This window comes from Spermophilus citellus, assembly GCF_964194105.1.
Source record: "Spermophilus citellus genome assembly, chromosome: 13".
Lineage (NCBI taxonomy): Eukaryota > Metazoa > Chordata > Mammalia > Rodentia > Sciuridae > Spermophilus > Spermophilus citellus.
In genome coordinates, this window is record NC_138193.1 from 70,380,596 (window position 1) to 70,407,903 (window position 27,308).

Below are 27,308 nucleotides of genomic sequence, written 5' to 3' on the forward strand. Positions count from 1 at the left end.
AAACCTTAAAGAATCATCAGTAAAGGTTATTTTTCCCACCCCAAAGCATTATAGAAATACCTGCTAAAACCATCATAAAAGATTAACTTTATCTGGGTGTGCTATTGGTAAAACTATTGCACAAAACAGACAAAATGCTTTTTTTTTTAATAGTTGCTCTGTTCAATCAAAGAAAGAAAAAATGATGCCCAGTAATCAGCACTTGAAATGTTATGCTAAGTCAAAAGTTGCTGCACATTTATTCTTTACAATATTATGTTTTATTAGGCATTAGTATATAGTATATAATACAATAAGCCATTGTGATTCTTACTAACTAGAAAGTATTACTATTTCAAAGAAGTCTTTCTCTGAGAAAAAAAAAGTAATCGAGGAATTTGACCCTTGTTTTATCTGGTTGCATATCTTGCTTCTGAAACTTATGGCTTGGATAATTAAAACATAGTTTTTGTAAACTTCATTATGATTCTTCCATGTACAAATGGTCATACTCCAAGAAGTTTTGTCTGACAGCACTTTCGGCCAAGATAAAAATGTTCTATTTTGTGTGCCCAACATGTCTCTACATTCACTGTGATTCCCAGCGATTTGAAAAGTGGCTGATGCAACTGAGAAAATGAATTTTATTTTTATTTAATTTTAATTAATTTAAATTTAAGTAGCTACGTTATTAGATAGCACAAATTCAAAGTATAAAATTTCATCAGTTTGGGTGCATTAAAAATGATAAATGTGGTTGGGCATTGTGGAACTACTTGTAATCCCAGCTACCCAGGAGGCTGAGGGAAGATCTCAAGTTCAAGGCCAGCCTGGGCAACTTAGCAAAACCCTGTCTCAATATAATATAAAAAGGGTTGACTGAAGGTATAGCATAGTGCTTGGCTAGTATCTGTGAGGTTCTAGGTTCAATTCCCAGTACTGGAAAAAATTATGAATGTTTCACACTAAATGTTTCCTTATTATGAAAAAATAAATTTCACTTGCCAGTATTTTAACAACTTAATATCAGTTTCCGCTTACCAAAATTATTTATGTTGAGCAACCTTCTTCTGACATTCTGAGAAATGTGTTTTTTCTAATATTAATATCTTGTGCTGCTGTTCCCCTTTGTTTGCATGTTTTCAGTTATATCTTTTTTAATATTTATTTTTTAGTTTTAGGTGGACACAATATCTTTATTTTATATTTATGTGGTGCTGAGGATAGAACCCAGTGTCTCTTGCATGCTAGGCGAGCACTCTGCCACTGAGCCACAACCCCAGCCCTCAGTTATATCTTTATAAATTTGCATGCAACCCTACTGAATTTTTGCTAGTTTATTAAAGAAAAGGTGATTTGATTTCAATATTGGACTTGAACATTTTGCTGTGTGAATAATTATATCAATAAAATGGTCACTGGTTAAGAAATTATTAAGAACTTGCAAAAAATTTAATGAGAACTCCAAGAATAGAATTGGCACTTTAATATGGAAATTGTAGTTATGTCATTGACCTGCTTTTAAAAGATGAATTCATTTCACTGCACCCATTACTATAATTACCCTTTATACTTGCTAAAAATAAGTATTTCAGTATACACCAGTTTTACATGTAGTCTCCACATCCAGCTTCATTATTAAGGTTTGGTGGTAAGTCTTGCACATGTTGTTTTTTATATTTCTGTAGAAGCAGTGTCAATGTATATTCTTAAAGCATTATGTTTTCAAATGACCTAGTAAGATCAAGGAATTACTTCAGTAAATTATCTTTTGATTAACACATTTCAAGTACTACTTTAGAGAGGTTAGAACAACCATTCATTTGAAGCTAAAGCTTCATCATTTAAAATTCATCTTTTAAATCATAATTGTTAGTAGTTAGGAATAATGGTAGCTACCTAATTATAAAAAAAAGAAAGAAAATTAATTTAAATGAAATTGTGACTGGAATCCAGATACTGAAAAAATTGAAATACAGGATTTAACAGTTAATACTTTATAATACTTAACAAATTAAACTCAAGTTTTGAAATATATCTATCATGAAAAAAAATAGCCCATGCAATCTGGTAGTGGAGGCCAGTCCTAGTGGCGTGAGAGAAGTAACCCATGAATTCTCTTGAACTCTTGGGGAAGAAGAAGACAAAAGATATTAACTTACTCGAATCAGTACCTGAGAAGGTTAGCTTACATTTTTTTTTAATGTCATTTGCTGTTAAATGGATGGAAATGGAGACTACCATGCTAAGTGAAGTAAGCCAGTCCCAAAATACCAAAGGCAGAATGTTCTCTCTTAAAAATGGATGCTAACCCACAACAAGGGAGAGGAAGAATAGAAGTTCATTGGATTAGACAAATGAGAACTAAGGGAACGTAAAGGTGGAGTGGGGGGATAGGAAAGACAATAGAATGAATCAGACCTAACTTTCCTATCCTTATATATGAATATACTACCAGTATAACTCCACATCATGTACAACCACAATAATGGGAACCTAATTGGAACAAATTATACTTACTCTATGTATTTTTAATATATCAAAATACACTCGACTCTCATGTATATCTAGAAAGAACAAATAAAAAATAAAAATTAAAAAAATTTAACCTTTATTTTATTTAATTGTTTTTATGTGGTGCTGAGGATCAAATCTTTGCCTCACCCATGCTACCTCAAGTGCTCTACCACTGAGCTACAACCGTAGCCCTTGGCTTATATCTTAACAAGATATAATCCAATAGGATCTTGGTCCTCACAAATTTATAACTCATAAACTTTGTTTGAATTTTTCCTTAAGAAAACATTTTGCTAACAATAATGCAAACATGAAAATAATATAAACATGAGACAGTCCTCTTTATTTCTGTATGTTGATTTCATTTTTTAAATTCATGTCATATTAGATTCTTTTTTGTGATGGCTAAAGATGTTAGCTATTCTTTCCTGTTTACTTTTTCACATAAATCTCAAAATTATTTTATTGAGGTCTCCCAAATTATTTTTATTAGAATTTTGCCTAACTCTTCTAAGTATATTAATTAATTGATAGGAAAATTATATTATTAAAAACATGGTAATATTTTTCTTAATATCTATCAAAAAATCTTCCAGTTCCCTTCATATTGGTGGATATACATACACATATATTTCCTTTCTTTCTTTTTTTTTAGCAGAGCTAGGGAATGAACCCAGGGCCTAGCACATACTCAGCAAGCCTCTACCACTGAGCTACAAACCCAGCCCTGGTGATAAATTTTCCATTAATGGTCATTAATATGTTCATGTCTGTGCTATTGTAAATTAGGATTCCTTTTCAATTATATAAGTCTAACTAAATATTGTTGATACCTACAAATGTTATTTCATTATATATAATTTATTGATATTTTATATGCATGTCTTTTATTTATTTTTTACCATATTTTCAAGCATTTTACTCAAATAGTAATTTCTTTTGATGTCTATTTTCTTAATCAAAAGTAATATCTATTCATTACACATATGTTATGCTCACTAAATGCTGAGATTCATTGAGGTTGTGAGCACTGGGCTATCACATATAGATACAGGGCTCTTCCCACCAGAGTTAGAAGAATATTTGCAAACTACTCTTCAAAATAACTAGAGATCATTTGGAAAGAGTAGCTTCTACTTAGAAACTCACAAATGCCCAGAAAATATTTTGTTAGAAGAAAAGTCACCTTAAGAATGTTCATTTGTTGGACTGGGGTTGTAGCTCAGTGGTAGAGCGCTTACCTAGCACATGTGAGGCTAGGTTCAATCATCAGCACCATAAATAAATAAATAAATAAATAAATAAATGGTTAAAAATAGAAGAAGAATGTTCAAGTTGTTGCCATATTAACTTCTGAAACTTTGGAAGAGATTATTGCTATGTTGTTGATTTTGAAATAAAATAGGCAATTAATATTAGTTGAATGAATAAAGGACAAAATAAATAAATATATGTAGCAATTTGCTTTGAGGGTACAATGATGAACAAAATAGACCTAAAGAGGGAGACAGATAATTAGAACAAATTAAAAATTTAAAAAAAAGAGGGAGAGATACATTAAGTGCAGATGGCCCCAAATAAATGCATTACCTGGTTTTTGGAATAGAGAATTTGAAGAGCCCAGAAATTGTGAAAGCCACAGGCAACCTTTCCAATGTGGCCTAAATCATCCAAGGAAATCTAATTCTCTTTAACACATTTTTTTTGTAGTTGTACAAGGACAGAATGCATTTTTTTTTATTGGTTGTTCACAACATTACAAAGCTCTTGACATATCACATTTCCTACATTAGATTGAAGTGGGTTATGAACTCCCAATTTTAACCCAAATGCGGATTGCAGAATCACGTCGGTTACACATCCACAATTTTACATAATGCCCTATTAGTAACTGTTGTATTCTGCTACCTTTCCTATCCCCTACTATCCCCCCTCCCCTCCCCTCCCATCTTCTCTCTCTACCCCATCTACTGTAATTCATTTCTTTCCTTGTTTATTTTCCCATTCCCCTCACAACCTCTTATGTGTAATTTTGTATAGCAATGAGGGTCTCCCTTCATTTCCATGCAATTTCCCTTTTCTCTCCCTTTCCCTCCCATCTCATATCTCTGTTTAATGTTAATCTTTTCTTCCTGCTCTTCCTCCCTGCTCTGTTCATAGTTGCTCTCATTATATCAAAGAAGACATTTGGTATTTGTTTTTTAGGGATTGGCTAGCTTCACTAAGCATAATCTGCTCTAGTGCCATCCATTTCCCTGAAAATTCTATGATTTTGTCATTTTTTATTGCTGCATAGTACTCCATTGTGTATAGATGCCACATTTTTTAAATCCATTCATCTATTGAAGGGCATCTGGGTTGGTTCCACAGTCTAGCTATTGTGAATTGTGCTGCTATGAACATTGATGTGGCAGTATCCCTGTAGTACGCTCTTTTAAGGTCTTCAGGGAATAGTCCGAGAAGGGCAATAGCAGGGTCAAATGGTGGTTCCATTCCCAGCTTTCCCAGGAATCTCCATACTGCTTTCCAAATAGGCCACACCAATTTGCAGTCCCACCAGCAATGTACAAGTGTACCCTTTTCTCCACATCCTCGCCAGCACTTGTTGTTGTTTGACTTCATAGTGGCTGCCAATCTTACTGGAGTGAGATGGTATCTTAGGGTGGTTTTGATTTGCATTTCTCTGACTGCTAGAGATGGTGAGCATTTTTTCATGTACTTGTTGATTGACTGTATATCCTCCTCTGAGAAGTGTCTGTTCAGGTCCTTGGCCCATTTGTTGATTGGGTTATTTGTTATCTTATTGTCTAATTTTTTGAGTTCTTTGTATACTCTGGATATTAGGGCTCTATCTGAAGTGTGAGGAGTAAAAATTTGTTCCCAGGATGTAGGCTCCCTATTTACCTCTCTTATTGTTTCTCTTGCTGAGAAAAAACTTTTTAGTTTAAGTAAGTCCCATTTGTTGATTCTTGTTGTTAACTCTTGTGCTATGGGTGTCCTATTGAGGAATTTGGAGCCCAACCCCACAATATGTAGATCGGAGCCAACTTTTTCTTCTATCAGACGCAGAGTCTCTGATTTGATATCAAGCTCCTTGATCCATTTTGAGTTAACTTTTGTGCATGGCGAGAGAAAGGGATTCAGTTTCATTTTGTTGCATATGGATTTCCAGTTTTCCCAACACCATTTGTTGAAGATGCTATCCTTCCTCCATTGCATGCCTTTTGCCGCTTCATCAAATATAAGATAGTTGTAACTTTGTGGATTAGTCTCTGTGTCCTCTATTCTATACCATTGGTCCACCCGCCTGTTTTGGTACCAGTACCATGCTGTTTTTGTCACTATTGCTCTGTAATATAGTTTGAAATCTGGTATCGCTATACCGCCTGATTCACACTTCCTGCTTACAATTGCTTTTGCTATTCTGGGTCTTTTATTTTTCCATATGAATTTCATGATTGCTTTATCTATTTCTACAAGAAATGCTGTTGGGATTTTGATTGGCATTGCATTAAACCTATAGAGAACTTTTGGTAATATCGCCATTTTGATGATGTTAGCTCTGCCTATCCATGAACAGGGTATATTTTTCCATCTTCTAAGATCTTCTTCTACTTCTCTCTTTAGGGTTCTGTAGTTTTCATTGTATAAATCTTTCACCTCTTTTGTTAGGTTGATTCCCAAGTATTTTATTTTTTTTTTTGAGGATATTGTGAATGGAGTGTTTTTCCTCATTTCTGTTTCAGAATTTTTGTCACTGATATACAGAAATGCCTTTGATTTATGCGTGTTGATTTTATATCCTGCCACTTTGCTGAATTCATTTATTAGCTCTAGTAGTTTCTTTGTAGACCCTTTTGGGTCTTCTAGGTATAGAATCATGTTGTCCGCAAATAGTGATAATTTAAGTTCTTCTTTTCCTATTTTTATGCCTTTAATTTCTTTCGTCTGTCTAATTGCTCTGGCCAGTGTTTCGAGAACTATATTGAATAGAAGTGGTGATAGAGGGCATCCCTGTCTTGTTCCAGATTTTAGAGGGAATGCCTTCAATTTTTCTCCATTCAGAATGATGCTAGCCTGAGGCTTAGCATAGATAGCTTTTACAATGTCGAGGTAAGTTCCTGTTATCCCTAGTTTTTCTAATGTTTTGAACATAAAGGGATGCTGTACTTTGTCGAATGCTTTTTCTGCATCTATCGAGATGATCATATTGTTCTTATCTTAAGTCTATTAATGTGGTGAATAACATTTATCGATTTCCGTATATTGAACCATCCTTGCATCCCAGGGATGAATCCTACTTGATCATGGTGCACAATTTTTTTGATGTGTTTTTGTATTCGATTCGCCAGAATTTTATCGAGGATTTTTGCATCCAGGTTCATTAGAGATATTGGTCTGTAGTTTTCTTTCTTTGAGGTGTCTTTGTCTGGTTTCGGAATCAGGGTGATGTTGGCCTCATAGAATGAAGTTGGAAGAGCTCCCTCTTTTTCTATTTCCTGAAATAACTTGAAAAGTATTGGTATTAATTCTTCTTTAAAGGTTTTGTAAAACTCCGCTGTATACCCATCTGGTCCTGGGCTTTTCTTGATTGGTAGTCTTTTGATGGCTTCTTCAATTTCATCCATTGAAATTGGTCTGTTCAACTTGTGTGTATCCTCCTGGCTCAGTCTGGGCAAATCATATGACTTAAGAAATTTATCTATGTCTTCACTATCTTCTATTTTATTGGAATATAGGTTTTCAAAATAATTTCTAATTGTCTTCTGTATTTCTGTAGCATCTGTTGTGATATTGCCTTTTTCCTCCCGTATGTTAGTAATTTGAGTTCTCTCTCTTCTTCTCTTCATTAGCATGGCTAAAGGTCTGTCGATCTTATTTATTTTTTTGAAGAACCAACTTTTAGTTTTGTTAATTTTTTCAATAGTTTCTTTTGTTTCAATTTCATTGATTTCCGCTCTGATTTTAATTATTTCTTGCCTTCTGCTACATTTGCTGTTGTTTTGCTCTTCCTTTTCTAGGGCTTTGAGATGAAGTGTGAGCTCATTTATTTGTTGGTTTTTTCTTTTTTTGAGAAATGACCACCAGGCGATGAATTTCCCTCTTAAAACTGCTTTCATTGTGTCCCATAGATTCCGATATGTTGTGTCTGTATTTTCATTTATCTCTAAGAATTTTTTTATTTCCTCCTTTATGTCTTCTGTAACCCATTGATCATTCAGTAACATATTGTTCATTTTCCATGTGATGTAGGATTTTTCCTTCCTTCTTTTATCATTGATTTCCAGTTTCATTCCATTATGATCAGATAAAATGCAAGGTATTATCTCCACCCCTTTATATTTACTGAGGGTTGCCCTATGGCATAATATATGGTCTATTTTTGAGAAGAATCCATGTGCTGCTGAGAAAAAAGTATATCCATTTGATGATGGTTGATATATTCTATATATGTCAGTTAAGTCTAGGTTATTGATTGTGATATTGAGTTCTATAGTTTCTTTATTCAACTTTTGTTTGGAGGATCTGTCCAATGGTGAGAGAGGTGTGTTGAAGTCACCCATAATTATTGTGTTGTGGTCTATTTGATTCTTGAACTTGAGGAGAATTTGTTTTATGAATGTCGCAGCTCCATTGTTTGGTGCATAAGTATTGATAATTGTTATGTCTTGTTGGTGAATGGTTCCTTTTAACAGTATATAATGTCCTTCTTTATCCCTTTTGATTAACTTAGTCTTGAAGTCGATTTTATTCGATATGAGGATGGCCACCCCTGCTTGCTTACGAAGACCGTGTTCGTGGTATATTTTTTCCCATCCTTTCACCTTCAGCCCGTGTATGTCTTTTCCAATCAGATGTGTCTCCTGGAGGCAGCATATTGTTGGATTCGTTTTTTAATCCATGATACCAGCCTATGTCGCTTTATTGGAGAGTTTAAGCCATTAACATTTAGAGTTACTATTGATATATGGTTTGTACTTCCTGCCATGCTTGATTATTTATCCTTTTTTTTTAATTTAGTTTGTTTCTCCATGATTATCTTTCCCCTCGCCCTCTTTCTTTACCAAGGCACTTCCCACTGATGGTTTCGGTTATTGTTTTTCATTTCTTCCTCGTGTAGTGTTTTGCTCAAGATGTTTTGCAATGCTGGTTTTCTGGCTGCAAATTCTTTTAACTTTTGTTTATCATGAAAGTTTTTTATTTCGTTGTCATACCTGAAGCTTAATTTTGCTGGATACAGAATTCTTGGTTGGCATCCATTGTCTTTCAGTGTTTGAAATACATTGTTCCAGGACCTTCTCGCTTTCAGTGTCTGTGATGAAAAATCTGTTGTTAACCTTATTGGTTTACCCCTGAATGTAATCTGCCTCTTTTCTCTTGTAGCTTTTAATATTTTCTCTTTGTTCTGTATATTGGATATCTTCATAACAATGTGTCTTGGCTTTGGTCTACTGTGATTTTGTGTGCTCGGTGTCCTGTGTGCATCTTCAATTTGTATATCTGTTTCCTTTTTTATTTCTGGAAAGTTTTCTGTAATTATTTCATTCAGCAGGTTACTCATTCCCTTGGTTTGAATCTCTGTACCTTCTTCTATCCCGATGACTCGTAAGTTTGTTTTTTTTATGTTATCCCATAACTCTTGGATGTTTTTCTCGTGATTTTTTTACCAGCCTTTCTGAGTTGGCTAGACTCTTTTCAAGATGATATATTTTGTCTTCATTATCTGATGTTCTGGCTTCTACTTGCTCCACTCTGTTAGTGATACTCTCAATTGAGTTTTTAATTTGGTTTATAGTTCCTTCATTTCTAGAATTATTGTTTGATTATTTTTTATAATCTCTATCTCCTGATAAAGATGCTTAACTTCTTCTTTTATCCGTTTATGTAATTCATTCTCAATGTGTTCTTTCGCTGCTTGAATTTGCTGTCTTGTATCCTCTTTAAGGTTCCATTCCATCTGTCTAAGGTGTTCCTTGAGTTCTTTATATGACCATTTTTCTGATGCCTCTAGGTCCTCCTGAATATTTAGGCTGTCCTGCATTGTTTGTACTCCTTTTCTTCCTTGCTTTTTGAAGCTGCTCATGTTACTTCTTGTTCTGTTTGACTGATGAGTTACTGTTTACCCCTATAAATTTATTAGATGCTTGGGAGGAAGGGTATTAGAAGGGAATGGAAGAAGTCACTAAAGAGAATGAGAGTAAGCAGGTAGAATTCAAGGAAGGGGGGATAAGATAATTTAAAGGAAATGAAAAGACAAAAGAAGAAAAAATAGGAAATAAAAAAAGAAAAAAAATTTTTTAAATAATAAAAAAGTTAAAATTAAAATTAGAAGAAAAAAATTTAAAAAAAATTGTAAAAAAAATTTAAAAAAAACAACAAGAAAGAAAAATGAAAATGAAAGAAAAACCCAAATCAAAAAAAAAAAAAAAAGAGAAAAGAAAAAAAGAAACTAATAAATGCAGTCTTAGAGTTTGATTAACTTCTCTTCCAGTAGGTGGCGCTGTGCCCACCAGGCCAAGTTTCTCCTGTCAGTACGCGGGAACCAATCACTGTGCAGCAGCTCCTCCCAGACTGGGCGAGTCTCCAATCCTGAGTGCCTAGGGCCTCCTCTTGTGTCTAGTCACTTCCCACTTTTCCTCTAGCCAGGCCCCTCACACGGGTGCCGCTCACCACAATACTGGCTATACGCCAGGTCTGCTGCTCCCGGGAGCCCTGTTTTCATGAACAACTGGGCACACTCTCCCAGTTTGCCATTCCCTCAGACCCTAAGTTTGTAGAGCTTGGGGCTGAGAATCCTCAGCGAATTTTACTTGCCCTCCGGTAGCCACGCCCCCGGTAGCTGGTGCAAGAGACCTCAGCTGTCAGCACTGGTGGGAGCGGTAGTTCCGCGCCTCGGGTCCCGCGCCACCTCTGATTCCCTCGGTCTGGCTATCGTGCTCACGGGAGAGCTGGGAGGGGCCCTTACAGGAGAGCTGGGAGGGCCCCTTAAGGTTTCCCCGATGTGTGGAGAGGGAAGGCTAGGGAATTACACACCTGTAGCCGCAGGTTTCAATGAAGTTATCTCCTCTGCCGCAGTCTGATGACATCAGTTCTCTGCCATGGTGGTATCTCTTGCAAATGGCGACAGTTCGTTTCCCTTTGCCGGGCGACCAATGCAACAGGTGGGTCCTTACTGTCTCTCCCAAGCCCCGTTTCAAACCTGTGGCCACTACCTATGAAGGCTCGGTTGGCATTTACCTCCGTAGGATGAGAAGGGCTGACCAGTTGTTTCAGCCGGATGGATTAGTGCTGAGTCACAGCTGTTTGTCTGCGGGAAGCAGGCGAACGGGAGCTTGAATTCAGCCGATCCGGGCTCAGTGTGTGTTCTGAGAGGCCCAGACTGTTTGCCCCAGATCCACGTCAGCTCAGCATTGCCTAGTGATCCTTAGGAAGAGGCCAGGACACTGGCGCCCGAGGGGTCCCGCAGCATCGCCCGGACGCCGCCGCCACCACTGGAGGCTACTTCACTGGGCCGAAAATCCCCAGAATGCTTTTATTTGTTTATTTTTATGTGGTGCTAAGGATCAAACCCAGTGTCTCATAAATGTGAGGCAAGTGCTCTGCCCCTGAGTTACAACCCCAACCCTCATTAACACATTCTTTTGGGGGTTTCCCACTTAAGTGCCTAGTCAATGAAATAAAACCCAGAAATATTGCTATTTGTCAAACAGTCTGCCTTCAGTTAGATGCCTATATCCTCCATTGCCTGACCATCTTCCTTCCTCTCTCATGAATTACTAAATATTCTTAATGAGTTTTCAAATAACTACCAGAGCCCAAGACTTCAGTTTCACATCATACCCCTGAACAGCAAAAAAAAAAAAAAAAAAAAAACTATTTGTATTGCCCAGAGGCCAAGAACATTCACTACTGCCCAAAGCTACATTCCAGAGTACCCAAATCACACACTGGGTATCCCACGTGTACCACTGAAATGAGCCAAACCATGAGATTCATTGCCTTTGGATGGAGTGTCATGTGCTTAGCACTAAGAACCGCATAAATCTTGCCTGATAAGAGTTTAGGGGGAGAAGTGGTTTCCAGAGTAGCATTACACTATTCTCTCTCTCTCTCTCTCACACACACACACACACACACACACAAATAAATAAATAAACCTTGATTTCCCAAAGCTCTGGAGCTTTGGGAATAGTATCGTCTATAATCAGTCCAATTGGCCTAGTCAGGAAAACAGAAACCTCTGTACATAGCTCAAACAGAATATTTTGTTTGTTTGTTTTTCTCACAGGGTATTCTGGGTTGCCTAGGCTGATCTCCAACCCATGTTCCTCCTGTCTCAGTCTACCAAGTAGCTGGGATTATAGGCATACACCACTGTGCCTCTCTTAGAGAAGGATTTTAATTCTGGAAAACAGTGATACAGGTATTGGACTAGCTAGAGGAGATAGAGTGAAAGGAAGGGATTCTGCCTAGAGATAAGAAAGCTGCATTTGCTATTAGAGGTAACTGCATGGCTGGTGCTGAAGCTTCACACAGAAAAGAGACCGTCTAGCCAGTGCCAGATCTGCCATTGAGACATCTCCACTGCTGGTGCCAGACCAGAGTGATTTCTTATCTCCCACCAGTAACTCCCAGTGGCCAAACCTGAACAGAAGCCAGTTGGTAAAGGATTCTAGAAAAAAGAAGTATAGAAGCTTCCAGCCCTTCCAGTTATGAAAACAGAGTAGTACCGAAGGGAAAATGAGCCAATAAAAAAAATAACTGGCACAATAATATTATCAGTTAATTAAATCGATGTTCAATAATTTGATATCAATTACATTTGATAGAAAATCACTTCTGAATGGGCTAGATGAGTACATAACACTAATCAATCTCTTTATAATCATTTCTTGGGAAATATTTCTGTTGAGACTTATTAAGATGGCATAGGGGCTAGGGCTGTACCTCAGTGGTAGAGCACTTGCCTAGCATGTGTGAGGCACTGGGTTCAATCCTTAGCACCACATAAAAATAAACATAGACATGTCTATCTACAATTCAAGGGGGGAAAAAAAGATGGCAGTAGCATGAAACCAAGACAAGGAGTCAAGGATGGTTGAGAAAGAGAAGCATGGCCAGTACAGGACAGGTCCAGGAGCAGACATACAGAAATTAACTTGATGAAGGGCCAGTATGGATTTGAAAAATAATTTACCTTTCCAATTAGAAAACATCTTATCTTCCAAATTGACAGTGGAGGAGGAACACCACAATCAAAATCTTTCTATTTGTCACAAGTAGCAAGAGCCAATGAGATTTATAGGGGGGAAATCTAGCTTACTAATTATATTTAAAGTCTCCTTTATAATGGAAGAAAAATGAATCACCAAAAATGCAAAAGCTACATATATTAATGTCCTTCAATATCTTTACACAACTCAGTGACAGCATAGTAGATTTATGTCCCAACATTAACCTCCTTTTAGATTCCTCCTAGGCATAGCTGCAAGCATTTAAAAAAGACTCATGTTACTGCCATTTGATACCTGATATGGAATCTTTTTTAACATCCTTTTTCCTCTACTCTTACACTGATTCATACAGTGCTTTGTTCAAATTCACTGGGGTTTTGTGGCTGGAATTATATGACTCAAAAATGAGTTAATTCCTGTTTTGTTCATGGGCATATAAAACATTCAAGACAAATGCTGAACAGGATGAATGTCCTAATGGTAAACATGCATAGATGATTTCGAAGATTGTTTTGAAAATTCTACTGTAAAGTAAAGAATATTTGATTTTAAAAGATCTTATAATTCTAAGGCATGAGTTTCTCGAGTAAACTTTGCGCCTTGACAGGGTATGTATGTTTGTATAGACATTTTAAATTTCAGACTTTATTTGTTGGGTATCACTCTGAAATGCTGTTCTGGAGACTTTTTTTCAAGAATGTGAAATGGTTTAGAATTATAAAAGTTGGCATGGCTTCTTGGAACTTCACTTTATAAAAACTGCCACTTGCTGAAATCATAAAATGCATATCTTATAACCAATGAAAATCAACATTCATGAAGATAATGAGTTCATATGTATGTATTTAAAATTTTCACTTGTTAAAAGGAAGATTATTTCTATCATATACTTTTCTTAAATTTATGCGTGATTCTCTCTCAGTTCTGGGTATTTCAAGGTTAAGCTTCTAGAAAAAACATAGAAGAGGTGAAAGCAATGAATTGAGTTATATTAGTTGGTGTAGCTTAAATTTTCCCCTTCCTCCTCTTGGAGGTGGTAATTTTCTATGTACTACAGCAATGAAAACAAATTGTTATGATTTAGATGGGAGGTGTCCCCCAAAAGCTCACGGGTAAGACAATATAAGAAAGTTTAGAGGTGAAATGAATGAGTATGAGAGCTTTAACCTAATCTCTATATTAATTTGCTGCTTTGTATTTACTGGACAGTAGCTGTTGGCAGGTGGAGAGTGGCTAGAGGAGGTAGTTCATTGGAGGCATGCTTTTGGGGTTTATATTTTGTCCCTGGTGAGAGGAGCTCGCTCTCTCTCTCTCTCTCTCTCTCTCTCTCTCTCTCTCTCTCTCTCTCTCTCTCGCTCCTTTGCTGCCATGTCCTAAGCTGCTTTCCTTCCACCACACTCTTCCACCATGATGTACCACCTCACCTCAGGCCCAGAGCTATGGAGTCAGTTGTCTGTGGACTGAGACCTCTGAAACCAAGGAGCCAAAATTCTTCCTCCTTTAATTATTCTTGTCAGGTGTTTTGGTCACAGCTATGAAAAAGCTGACTAAACCACCAATATACCCATAGAGACACTGCCCTAAGCCCTTTGCTGCCTTGGTCATTTTGGCCTTTCCCTGCGGTCCACCACAAAAATATAACCCTGCAGACCAGTTTTCCAGCACTGCAGCTAGTTTTAGTTCTGACTGGGCCATGAACAAGCTTTACAAGTTGTGAAATATTACATCACTTTTGATTACAAGGGCATAAATCAGTGATTTTCAAACTTTCTTTTTACTTCAACCCACTTACTATAAGATACACATTTTAATCTCAGTGTACATATATTATTGTAGAATTAAACTAATGTTTCATGAAGCAGTACTTACTTATTTTTACTGTATGCATTGCACTATGATATTTTTAATTTTATTTGTTTCTATTTTAAATATGTTGTCACCACTAAACTGTTTTCATGTTTTACTAGTGGGATGCAACCCTCAACTGAAAAACACTGATCTAAACCATGACAACTATTTGATGAAGATGTAGAGTTTCCAACAGAGAACATTTTCTGTTTTATTTTATTTATTTATTTATTTTTAAATTTTTTTTAATATCTATTTTTTAGTTTTTTCGGCGGACACAACATCTTTGTTTGTATGTGGTGCTGAGGATCGAACCGGGGCCGCACGCATGCCAGATGAGCGTGCTACCTCTTGAGCCACACCCCCAGCCCCATGTTTTATTTTTTATGGAAGCAAAAACATCTGCTTATAATTAAATGACTATATGTAACTTCATTGTTGTTAAATATTATTTGTTAATGTGCTGAAATGTTTTCATTTTTTCAAAGTGAACATCAAACATGACATTTTGGAAATTGAGCCAAAGGGTAAGAAAAAAAAAAAGGAACACAACAGTGAGATAATACTCTAGAAAACAATTTTTATACAAGCCGAGTTTTGGGGTATGTGTATTTTGTGTTCTGCTTTTTTATTACTCAATTTGTTCGTTTCTGCTTTAACTTTTAGTATTTCCCCTTTTCTCTAAGGAATTATGCATTTTCTTGTCTACAGTTTTAAGGTTGGTTAATTTATTGCACTTTTTTTTCTTATTACTATTCATAGATGCAGTGCCATTTTAGGAAAACCTATTTTGCTTCAGTATGCCTTTCATTTAGAGATCCTGGAGATTTTCCTTATTCTCTCAGGAGTTTATGCACTTAAAATTATGTCTGTTATAAATTTAACTAGTTTTTCCAGGTGTTGGTAGCAAATGGTTTTTAAAGTTATGATATATAATAGTACATTATGTTGCAAAACAAACTTCTCCCAAAACACAGTGGCTTGACAACAGCAAAGGTTTACTAGTCATTCACTGTACATGTTGGTTATAGTTCTTTTCCAGATCTTCATTCCAGGATGTAGACTAAAGGAGCAGCCTACATATAGGACATGACTGCCTCATGTCTGAATCATAGAAGGTTCCTTTTTTTGTTTTTTACTTTGTTTTTGCTTTTTCCCCTTTTTCTTGAATTCATTTTTGTTGTTGTTTTGCAATGCTTATAGTTAAATCTTTGGCACAGGTTATCTCTTACTTCTGTTCAGTTATGGGGCATACATCACTTCTGAATACATTTTACAGGCCAAAGCAAGTCAAATGATTAAATTTAATTGGAGAACATAATGCTTTCATAAGGAGGGCAGCAAATAATAGGAAACAATAATATAATCTATCCCATTTTATCCCCCATAATGCTTCAACCCAAAAGATTTATCCTTGCATCTCTGTCAATTCAAAACTCTATTTTAGTGTTGCATTATATTTAAGACTTACCATTATAGTATTTTGTTTTCATTTTAAAAATCTATCTTTAATCATAGTATAATTCTGTTAATGCCCTTTGCTATAAAAACAGCTGTGCTTATCATGTTTTTATAGGCCACATGAGGCTATAGCTATTGTGGATTATAACAACATCAAGAAAATAGGGCTGGGGGCATATAGCTCAGCGGTAAAACATGCATGAAGCCCTGGGTTGATTCCCCAGCAACACACACACACACACACACACACACACTTTTTTCTTTTTTCTAGTTTACCCTGTACCCACAGCAATGCAGTCTTATCTCCCCCAGAATTCACTGGGGGCTACATGTGCTTATGTAAAAAAGGCCTTGGTGGCCAGCAGGATTCTTCTTGGGCCCGAGTATCTGTCTGGGTCCCTGTCTTGCGAGAGGCTAGCAATGTTCCCTGTCACTTCCAGACAGAGCAGTGTTGCTTTGTGCATCCACAACTTTAGAGACTCAGGGGTTTTACACACTCTTTTCTAAATTATAACCATCTCTCCCTAGCTTTGGCCCAAGTTCCTAGTTGCTGGGACATGATGAGATACAGAATAAAATAATTAATGTAATGTACTATACTAAAAATTACCTCTGATAGCCAAACCTTGTGTTTTAATTACTTTGTAATTCTCTCTCTCTCTCTCTCCTCCTTCCTCTACATCAGGCTCCTCTCCTGTTTATACTGTGATATATCCTCCAATTAACCAAGCCACCCTGGAACCTCTGTGAAAACTCATTTAAGTTAAACACCAAGTTGTTATTGTGCTTGTGTAGTCCACTATGAATCATAAGTTATTCCCTCTTATATTTATTTAAATTTCCTTATTCTAAAACATCTTATCACAATAATGACATACATAGAAAAGCATGATATATTAGCAAGGCTTACTAATATATGAATGAAAAAGCATGGTGTACATTCCTACCCTTTTCCATGCCTAATTGGACTTCCCAGAAGGAAGCACTTTTTTAAAAAAAAATTAATTATACATGGGCACAATTTCTTTATTTTGTTTATTTGTTTTTATGTGGTGCTGAGGATCAAACCCAGAGTCTCACACGTGCAAGACAAGCACTCTACCACTGAGCCACAATCCAAGCCCCCAGGAAGCACTTTTAAACTTTCTCTTTCAAGGCTCTTCATGGTCACTTTGTTTAATTCTAAACAATGAACCTTAACTACTATTTCTTAATTACTTATAAATTATTCTATTCGTTGAGACTAGTCTTCAAGAAAAGAAATAGGGATGTGCCCCAGGTTCAATCCCCGTACCCACCCCCCAAATTTATAAAGGTTGGCATTTATATTTTCTCTATTAACCATATTTTAAGTTTTCTGTTTTGTTCATTGCATTGCTGCTAAAAATTGAAAAACTACTGAAAAACAGTGACATAACTATTAAAGTTGTTGACAGAAATATTAGTCACTAGGTTATTTCATTTTCTTCTCTACTAGGACTCTTCAAGTCCTAATAAAGATTGTCCAAATTTAAGATTATAGAGTTTTTGGATGAAAGATTTAGAATAAAATAGAGAAACACACTGAGACATTGGAATGGGCAATAATTTGGGGGGCAAGACTCCCAAAGTACAGGAAACAAAAACATACAGACAAATTGGGTTACATCAAATTTAAAAACGTCTGCATATCAAAGGAAAATATCATCAGGGTAAAGAGACAATGTACAGAATGGGAGAAAATATTTGCAAACTATGTATCTGACAAGGGAATAATAGCCAGAATATATAAGAAACTCAATAACAAAAAATTAACCTCATTAAAATGCTCAAGAGATCAAAATACATATTTTTCAAAGAGGATGAATAGGCAAATATGAAAAAATATGAAACTACACTATTCTTGAGAGAAATGTAAATTTAAAAGACAATGATATATCACATCTCTCCAGTAAGAATGGCTATCTATCAAAAGATAACAAGTGCTGGCAAGGATGTAGAAAAAAAGAGAATCTATGCACAATGTTGGTAGAAATGTAAATTAATACATCCATTATGGAAACCAGTATGGAAGTTCCTCAAAAAATTAAAAATACAACTATCATGTGGTCTGTAATCTCACTCCAGGTATATATTCAAAGAAATGAAATCAGTATGTTAAGAGAGACGTCTACATTCTCATGTTTTTTGCAGTACTCTTTATAATAGCCAAGAAATGGAAACAACCTAAGTTTCTATCAACTGATGAATGGAAAAAGGAAATGTGGTATACACACATACCATGGAATAGTATTGATCCATAAAAAAAGAATGAAATCTTGTTATTCATAACAACATAGATGGAACTGGAGATCATTATATATTAAGTGAAATAAGCAAGGCCCAGAAAGACAAGTACCTCATGATCTCATTTATATGCCAAACATTTAAAAGCTAATCTCATAGAAACTGAGAGTAAAATCATGTGTGGGAGGCCAACCTTACGGGTGACTGAGTTACACTCCCCAGCTGGGTGCTGAGGCGCTCAGTCACAGAAATGGGTGTGTCTTGCTACAGCCCCATGGGTGAAGCTATGCTCACCTGTTCCTTTGTAATCTAACCCCTTGCCCTGTTTAGGATAGAATCTTCCATGGAAGTGCCTTGTGTGTGTCCCCTCCTCTTACTGTGCCCTTGGGTGTGGCCTACCCAGGTGTTAGTCAACCTGCTGACAGTGGACATCATGAAGATAGACTCAGCCCCTGAAACCTGACCCCTTGCCTCATTTGAATAGCTTCTCCTCAATAAAAGGGGTCAGCGCGTCCTCTCGCTCTCTCTCTTTCTGGGGACCCTTAAGGTCAGAGGAGCTGTCACAGCAACCCCAAAGAAAAAGGTATTTGTGTCTCTTGTGTGGTTATTTCGTGCAGCCGAGTTAGCCCAGTTTAACTAGAGTGACCCCTGAGCCTTTTAGTCGCGAGAACAGAAACCCGGCAATGATGGCTACTAGAGGCTGGGGAGAATTGGAGGGAAAGGGGTTGGTAAAGTTAATCAATAGGTACTAAATTGCAGTTCCATAGGAGTAAGAAGTTCTGGTGTGCTATTTTACAGGAAGGTGCATGTAAATAGAGATTGTTTATTGTATCTTTCAAAAAATCGAGTAGAAAATGTTTTAACTATAAAGAAGTTATAAAAATGGGAGTTCAAAACCCAATTGAGTCAAATGTATGAAAGATGATATATCATGAGCTCTGTAATGTTTTGAACAATCAATAAAAAAAAGAAGTTATAAATGCTTGAGGACTTAGATAAGTTTAACCTGGTTGTACAATGTTGTGTTGGAGATGTAGCTCAGTGGTAAGAGTGTTTGTCTAGCATGGTTAATACCTTTTGATCCCCAGCACCATAAAGCAACTAAACAATGTATACATCTAACAGAACATCAGCTGGTACCATATATATATATATATATATATATATATATATATATATATATATATATATATAAAACACACACACATATATATAACATATATATAATTTGTATGTTTTATGAATCAGTTAAAAATAAATTTGATTTTTACATGCTCAAAATAAGTAAATTTTTTTAAAAAATATAGTGTTTTCAAAATATTTTTGTTAGTGCATTATAGTTATACATGAATTTAGGGTTCATTTTGACATAACCATACAAGAATGGAATATAATTTGCTGTTCTTCAGTTTCCAGTACTTTTCCTTTCTCTCCCTTCCTCCTTCCGCACTCCCCTTCCTCTATTTGAGTGGTCTTCCTTCTATTTATTTATAGTTTTTTTTTAAATCAGTGCTCTACAGATATACATAAAAGTGAAATTTATTGTGGAATAGTCATATATGTATATAGCATAATTTGGCCAATTTCTTTCCACTGTTTCTTTTCTAGTTCTTCCTCCCACCCCCTCAAGCCTCTTACCTGCACTCTACTGATCTCCCTTCTATTTTCATGGGGATTCTCCCCTACTCCCACTTTTTTATTCTTTATTTTGGTCTAGCTCCAACATACAAGAGAAAATATTTGGCTTTTGACTTTCTGAGTCTGGTTTATTTCACTTAGAATGATGTTCTTCAGTTCCATCCATTTACCAGCAAATCTCATAATTTAATTCTTCTTTGTGGCAGAATAAAACTCCAATATGTATGTACACCACATTTTCTTTATCCATTCATCTGCTGATGAGCACATGTGCTAGTTCCATAACATGGTTATTGTGAATTGCATATAAACACTGATGTGGCTATATCACTATAGCATGCTGATTTTAGTTCTTTTGGATAAATACCAAGGAGTAGGACAGCTGGATCATATAGTGATTCCATTCCTAGTTTTTTGAGGCATCTCCATACTGCTTTTCAGAGTGGCTGTACTAATTTGCTGCTCCACCAACAATGTATAAGTGTACATTTTCCCCGCACATCCTCTCCAGCATTTATTATTATTTATATTCTTGATGATTCCCATTCTAACACGAGTAAAATGAAATCTCAGGGTAGTTTTGATTTGCATTTCCCAGATTCCTAGGAGTGTTTAACATTTTTCATTTATTTGTTGGCCATTTGTATTTCTTCTTTTTGAGAACTGCCTGTTTAGTTATTTTGTCCATTTATTAATTTTTGTGTGTGTTAAGTTTTTTGAGTTCTTATATATTCTGGATATTAATCTGCTATTAGAGGAGCAGGTGGCAAATATCTTCCACTCTTTAGGCTCTCTCTTCATGCTCTTGTTTCCTTTGCCGTGTAGAAGCTTCATAATTTGATGCAATCCCACTTATTGATTCTTTCTAAAATATTTTTTATTTGTATATGGACATGATACCTTTATTTATTTATTTAAATGTGGTGCTGAGGATTGAACCCAGTGCCTCACACATGATAGGCAAGTACTCTACCACTTAACTGTAACCTCAGCCCTACTTATTAATTCTTGTGCTTTAGGAGTCTTGTTAAAAGTCAATGCCTGCACCAGTATGTTGGAGTGTTGGACCTATATTTTCTTCTAGTAGTTGCAAAGTTTCTGATCTAATTACTACTAGGTCTTTGATCCACTTTAAATTGACTTTTGTGAAGGGTGAGATATAGGGATCTAGTTTCATGCTCCTATATATGGATATCCACTTTTCCTAGCACCATTTGTTTAAAAGGCTATTTTTTTCTCCAATGTTTGTTTTCAGAACCTTTGTCAAGAATAGGATGACTGTATCTATGTGGATTTTTTTGTGTGTCTGTTTTTATGCCAGTACCACAGTGTTTTTGTTACTATATGTCTATGATATAATTTAAACTACAGTATTGTAATGCCTCCAGGATTGCTCTTTTTACTTAGAATTGCTTTGGTTATTCTGGGTATTTTATTCTTCTCTACAAATCTTAGGACTGTTTTTTTTTTTCTAGTTCTGTGAAGACTGTAATTCGAATTTTGATGAGGATTGCATTGAATCCATCTGTAGATTGCTTTTGGCAATATGGCCATTTTAGCAATATTAATTCTGCCTATCCATAAACATGGAAGCTCTTTCCATCTTCTTCAATTTCTTTATTCAGTGTTCTATATTTTTCATTGTAGAGGTCTAATCCATCCTTGGTTAAATTTATTCCTAGGTACTTAATTTTTTGGTGATGGCTACTGTAAATGGAATTCTTTTCCGGATATCTTTCTCATAAGATTCATTGTTGATGTATAGAAAAGCTATTGATTTTTGCATTTTGATTTTGTATCCTGTCACCTTGATGAATGTATTAGCTCTAGAAATAAAGAGCTTCTGGTGAAGCTTTTACAGATCATCTTAGTATAGGATCATATTATCTACAAATAGTGACTATTTTACTTCTTCCTTTCCTATTTGTCTGCCTTTTATTTCCTTCTCTTGCATAATAACTCTGGCCAAAATTTCAACTACTGTATTGAAAAAAATGGTAAGAGTGTAATCTTTGTCTTATTCCTGATTTTAGAGGGAATGCTTTTCGTTTTCCCCCCATTCGCTATGATGTTGACTTTGGATTTGTTATATATAGTCTTTATGATGTTCCTTCTATCCCTAGTTTCTTCAGTGATTTTATCATAAATGAGCACTGAATTTTGTTTTTTTCTCCATCTATTGAGAATGTTATGTGATTTTTGTCCTTATTTATATGGTAAATTACATTTATTAATTTTTTGAACTATTATTGCATTTGTGGAATGAAACCAACTTCATGATGTCCAGTCTTCTTACTGTGTTGTTCAATATTATTTGCTAGCATTTTATTAAGGTTTTTTTATGTCTGTGTTCATCAAGGATATTGGTCTATAGTTTTCTTTCCTTGGTGTGTCCTTGTCTGGTTTAGGTATCATTGGGGTTTTTAAATAATGATTTTCTAAGTTATTTTTTTGTGATGACTTCATACTGTACTAGTGTAGAGGTGTATCAAAATTTACTTATGAAATCACCTACTGATAGATATTTAGATTGTTTACTGTCTTTTGCTGTTACAAACAATGCTGCAAAAACACCCTGCTATCTTTTATGCAAATATGCATCTATAACTGTTAGCTGAATTCCAGGAAGACAAATTGCTAGTTTAAAGGCATTTAATAGATAGATAGATCCTTTTGACCTGCATATCCAATTTGAATAGGTAGATTATTTTGATATATATTTCCATGTTGCCCCCCATCCCAAAGAAAGAGGCGATACCAATTGACATTCCCACTATCAGTGCATCAGACTGCATATCTTCCCAATTCCTTTATTCTTAGACTGTATATTTTTACTTTGTCTATCACCACTATCTATTTTTCCAGGTTACTCCTTGACTCCCACAACTCTTCCACTCCCTCTGACCTATGGGCCATTATTATCTTTTCACTGGTTCTCACTCATCTTCTGTTTGCTTCTTCTGCTTCCATTTTATGATCTTACATTATAATTATTCTCGCATGCTCTCAAATCTGTTACTTCTCTTTCCCTTTCTTGTAACTGACAGCCAAACTCCAGGCCCAATAAGCCCAGCTCTCTCCCTGTGTCACACCCAGAAGTTCAATGTGATTGGAAAAAAACGAACAAGTATGCAGACGATACTGAAAATTCATAACCCCACTCAGGTAGGCCTTTAATAGAGTCCCAGTGTATCCCTTAGCCCATTAACTCTCTTCCTCTCCTAAAGAGAGAGTCACAAATGTGCTATTTTATTCCTATTCCTTTCTCCAACTCTTTAACACCTTCTGAACCCTCTATTGATGACTTAACTTTGTACCCTGCTGACAACTTCCACATCCACCATCACATTTACTGGTCTGCCAGTGTCATTGCCCACATTTTCTGCCTTCTTTCCTGTTACTATGGATACACTGTCCATCTGCCTGTGTAAAGTCAATCCATACATTGGATTGAATCCCTTCTCACTTACTCAAGGCCCTGTCTCCATAAATTGTTCTTTCTCTCTTCTGCATCATTGCTATGATTTAGATATACATTGTCCCCCAAAGATTCATATGCAGGAATCTTGTTCCCCAGTGTAACAGTACTGAGAAGTGGTAGAACCTTAAGAAGTAGGCCTAGTGGAATATGATTAGGTCATTGGGGCCACCACCCTCTGAAGGGATTAACACCTGTCTTGCAGGAATGGGTTAGGTCTTATTGGATTAAATTGATTACCTTGAGAGCAAATTATTATACAGTGAATATAACTTTCTCACCTTACCCTTTTGCTTACTCTCTCACTCGTGTGCTCTTCCATATGTGTTCTTGCTGTCCATCATGGTGTGATGTAGCCAGAAGGCCCTCACCAGGAGTTGATCTAATGAAGCTGCCTGATCTTGGACTTTCAGCTACCAAAACTTTTTTTCCTTTTATAAAGTATCCAGTCTCAGATATTTTATTATAAAAGCACAAAACAGAGTAAAACAATCATCGTTTCTTTCTATTGAATCATTCCCATTGTTACCATACATGTTGTAGTATTTCCCCATTGGGGAAAAAACTCATCTATTGGCTCCACATCTCTTCTCACCAGTACCCCACTTGTCAGCTTTCCCATACATACTTCTCTTTAGAGTTGTACAGACAACTCTTTTATGTTTCCACCTCATCTTTTCCAATTCTCTCCTGAAACTCATTCCAATCAGGCATTTATCTCCACCATTCACAAAAACAATTTTAATCAAGGTACCCAATAATTACTTCCATGTTGCCATGTCCAAAGATCAATTCTCAGGCCTTACTTTACATGTAACCTATTTGCAGCATTTGACAGTTAGTCGTATTCTCCCCAAAATATCTTGCTATTTCTGCTCAGATTTCATCTTGTTAGAAAGGACTTTCCTGAGCATTCTGGGTTAAATAGTCAACCAATTGATCCTTTCTACTGTCCACCCCCTGGCCTACTCTGTAGTATAGATTTCACCTGATCAATTTTATGCTTGTTTATTGGGTTCCTCCCTTATTTCAATCTTAGTTTGTATAAAACAACAAATGGCATCTTTGAAATGATAAAGGATATTTGAATATAGGCTACATATTAAATGATATTAAAGAATTACATTAATTTTTGTTAGGCGTGGTGTTCATGTGAAAAAATTTAAAAGTCCTGTAAGTTAGAGATGCAGAATGAAGTATCTACTAGTGAATTGAATACTATTTGAAATTTTCTTTACTCAAGAATAAGTCCAAAATTTTGGGCATGAGCAGTTGGGATAGTGGAGCTGTTATTTTCACAGATTTTTGAAGACTATAGGAAGAGGCAGTTTTGTAGGAAATGAGTAGGAGAAAATAATGGGTTTGGTTTGCACGTGGTAAGTTTGAGATGTATATAGATACCCAAGTAGAGATATTGAGTAAGCATTTGGATACAAAAGTCTAGAGTACAGGGAAGAGATAAACATCTGTGAGTCAAGACAATATGATATTTAAAGTTATAAGAACATTTAGAAAATTAAAGTTAACTTAAAAAAAAAAGCAAGAAGTCATCTAAGGACTAAGCCTATTATAGCACTCCAAAATCTAGAGGCCAGAATTGGGGGAAAGTCATCAGAAAAGATGAGGAAGGAGTGGTCACTGAGGTGGGGGAATAAATATGGCAATCTGAGAGCCAAGTGAGGAAGGGCCTCCTCACCAAGAGTTTCAAAAATGGTTATATAATTAAAATATTTAGTGAATGAACAGAGCATAATAATTTATTTCCCTACATCAGAATGTATAATAATTTAAGATATAAAATGTCAAAACTTTTGTGATAATATTTTAGATTTTTTAAATAAAATATTTTTATGCAAATTGTGGTTTGAATAATTGCTAAGTATTACTAATAATTTCAGAATTAAATTCTGGTTTGAATTATTGTAGTGGACACTTTTTTTATTTGTTTCGTACTGGGAATTTAACCCAGGGGTGCCTTACCACTGATCTACATCCCCAGCCCTTTTTATTTTTATTTTGAGACAGGGTCTTGCTAAATTGCTTAGGGTCTTGCTAATTTCTGAGGCTGTCCTCCAACCTGAAATCTCCCTGCCTCCCAAGGTGTTCTTGATGAGAACAACTCAGTGAGACCCTAACTCTAAATAAAATATAAAAAAAGGGCTGGGGATGTTGCTCAGTGGTTAGGCACCCCTAGATTCAATCCCAGTACCAAAGAAAAGAAAAAGAAAGAAGAAAAAAATCAATAATGTTTTTTTGTGTGTGTGTGTTTGTTTTTTCAGAGTTCTTTCTTCTTCATGTCCAATACTCTCATCTCCTAGCTGCTTGGAATGTCAGCTGCTGTCTTACAGATGTATCCCTCACTAAGAACACCCTTGGACTATAAGAAACTGCCTCTCCTAAAGGTACACACTCTACCAGTAGGAAGTCCAAACCAAATGACTGGCTGAGAGTAACAATACATAACCTGGCCCCTTCTCTCAGTTTGGGACAGCTATACAACTATATATTTATATATAAATTTATATACATTTATCTATAAATATATTTGAAAAGCCAGGACATTTGTTCTGTAGAGTTTTCCATATGCTGTAGTCAAAGCAGTTTTGCATAAATGTATATAGATATGCATAATTATGTTCTTTTATGTGTCTCCTTTTAAGGACATCCCTACTCCAGAACTCCCTATAGGACCACTGAGGTTTGGAATGAAACCTGACTGAGATCCATTCCACTTCATGCATACCATTCCACCTTCCTCACTTCCCCAGAGGCATTTCTCCAGTAAACTTCTGCAGGCAACTCTCCACCTCAGAATTTGCATCTAGGGAACCCAGCTTAAACAGTGTTCTACCCGAGGAGGCGCTGTCCCCCAACGTAATTGTGCCATTTTCAAAATAATCTAGAATTTATTATTTATTGGAAAAGCCAGGGCATTTGTTCCGTAGAGTTTTCCATATGCTGTATTTGTCTGGTTGTATCCCTGTGTGCATTCCTTATCTGATCCTTCTGTAAACTGGTAGTACAGAGGCTTAATTACATTCACCCCCACCCATTTTCAACCTTGTGAAATTTAAATGTGGGCTTCTGATGCTAAGAGGAGGAAAATCCAAAGCTCCCCAGGATCAGAGGAGATTACTCATGATTATATGCGCCCCTTTCCTACCTCCCTCATCCCCCTTCATCACATAGACTTGGTATCTGCAACCGAAAGCCATTCCATTTACACACTCGGGACTGGGAACAAATGACTGGAAAATGTGTTTACCTGTGTTTAGTCTTTTTTTAAAAAAAAAAAAAAAACACCTACATTTAGTCTTAAACACTAAATACCTTCCTCCCAGAGTATGATTATCTTTTTCTTACCCAGTAAGGAAACCAAAGACAGCAACACCATCTCTAGATTATTTGCATGTAGAATTCCCTGTCATTATTAATTTTAAAAGCCATCCTGGCTTTCTTCTGTCAAACGGTTTGATTGTGGATCACATTCTTCCAACGACAGCTGGTTAATCATCATGCTTTTATCTGGCACCTGCTGCGTGATCAGCGTCATTCTTGGAGAATTCATGCTGATTAAATTCCCTGTAAAACAATTAGGAAGCTGTATCTTGTTTTTGCTCTGTCTTCATCTCCACCCCACAGTTCACACAAATTTATTCCAAAAATCAAATAAATATTCTTTCTTTTGTATCAATTCACTGTTTTTGAATTATCTATACTATGCCCCATTCTGTTAAGAGTTGATAACACCTTAGACAATTATGATTTTTCAAAGCAGTTTTGCATAAATATATATAGATATGCATAATTATGTTCTTTTGTGTGTCTCCTTTTAAGGAAATTTGTTAAGATTTTTTCCCCTTCATTTAGTTATTTAATGTAATTAC

The 27,308-nt window shown here is 35.9% G+C and overlaps 1 protein-coding gene across 5 annotated transcripts in view; it reads left to right on the plus strand.

Annotated features, from left to right (window-relative positions):
- The first annotated feature begins 1,598 nt into the window (after positions 1–1,598).
- CCDC88A (coiled-coil domain containing 88A) overlaps positions 1,599–27,308 on the plus strand; it is a 220,116-nt gene continuing 194,406 nt past the window's right edge. The window contains exons 1-2 of one of the 5 annotated variants that reach the window (XM_081265240.1): positions 1,599–1,630; positions 25,701–25,823. In XM_081265240.1, coding sequence (XP_081121366.1) covers positions 25,749–25,823 — 75 coding nt within the window. In that variant the 5' untranslated portion in view covers positions 1,599–1,630; positions 25,701–25,748. Of the gene's footprint in view, positions 1,631–22,291; positions 23,109–25,700; positions 25,824–27,308 lie in introns of those variants that run through there. The other 4 variants (XM_081265244.1, XM_081265237.1, XM_081265246.1 and 1 more) reach the window with 4 other exon arrangements.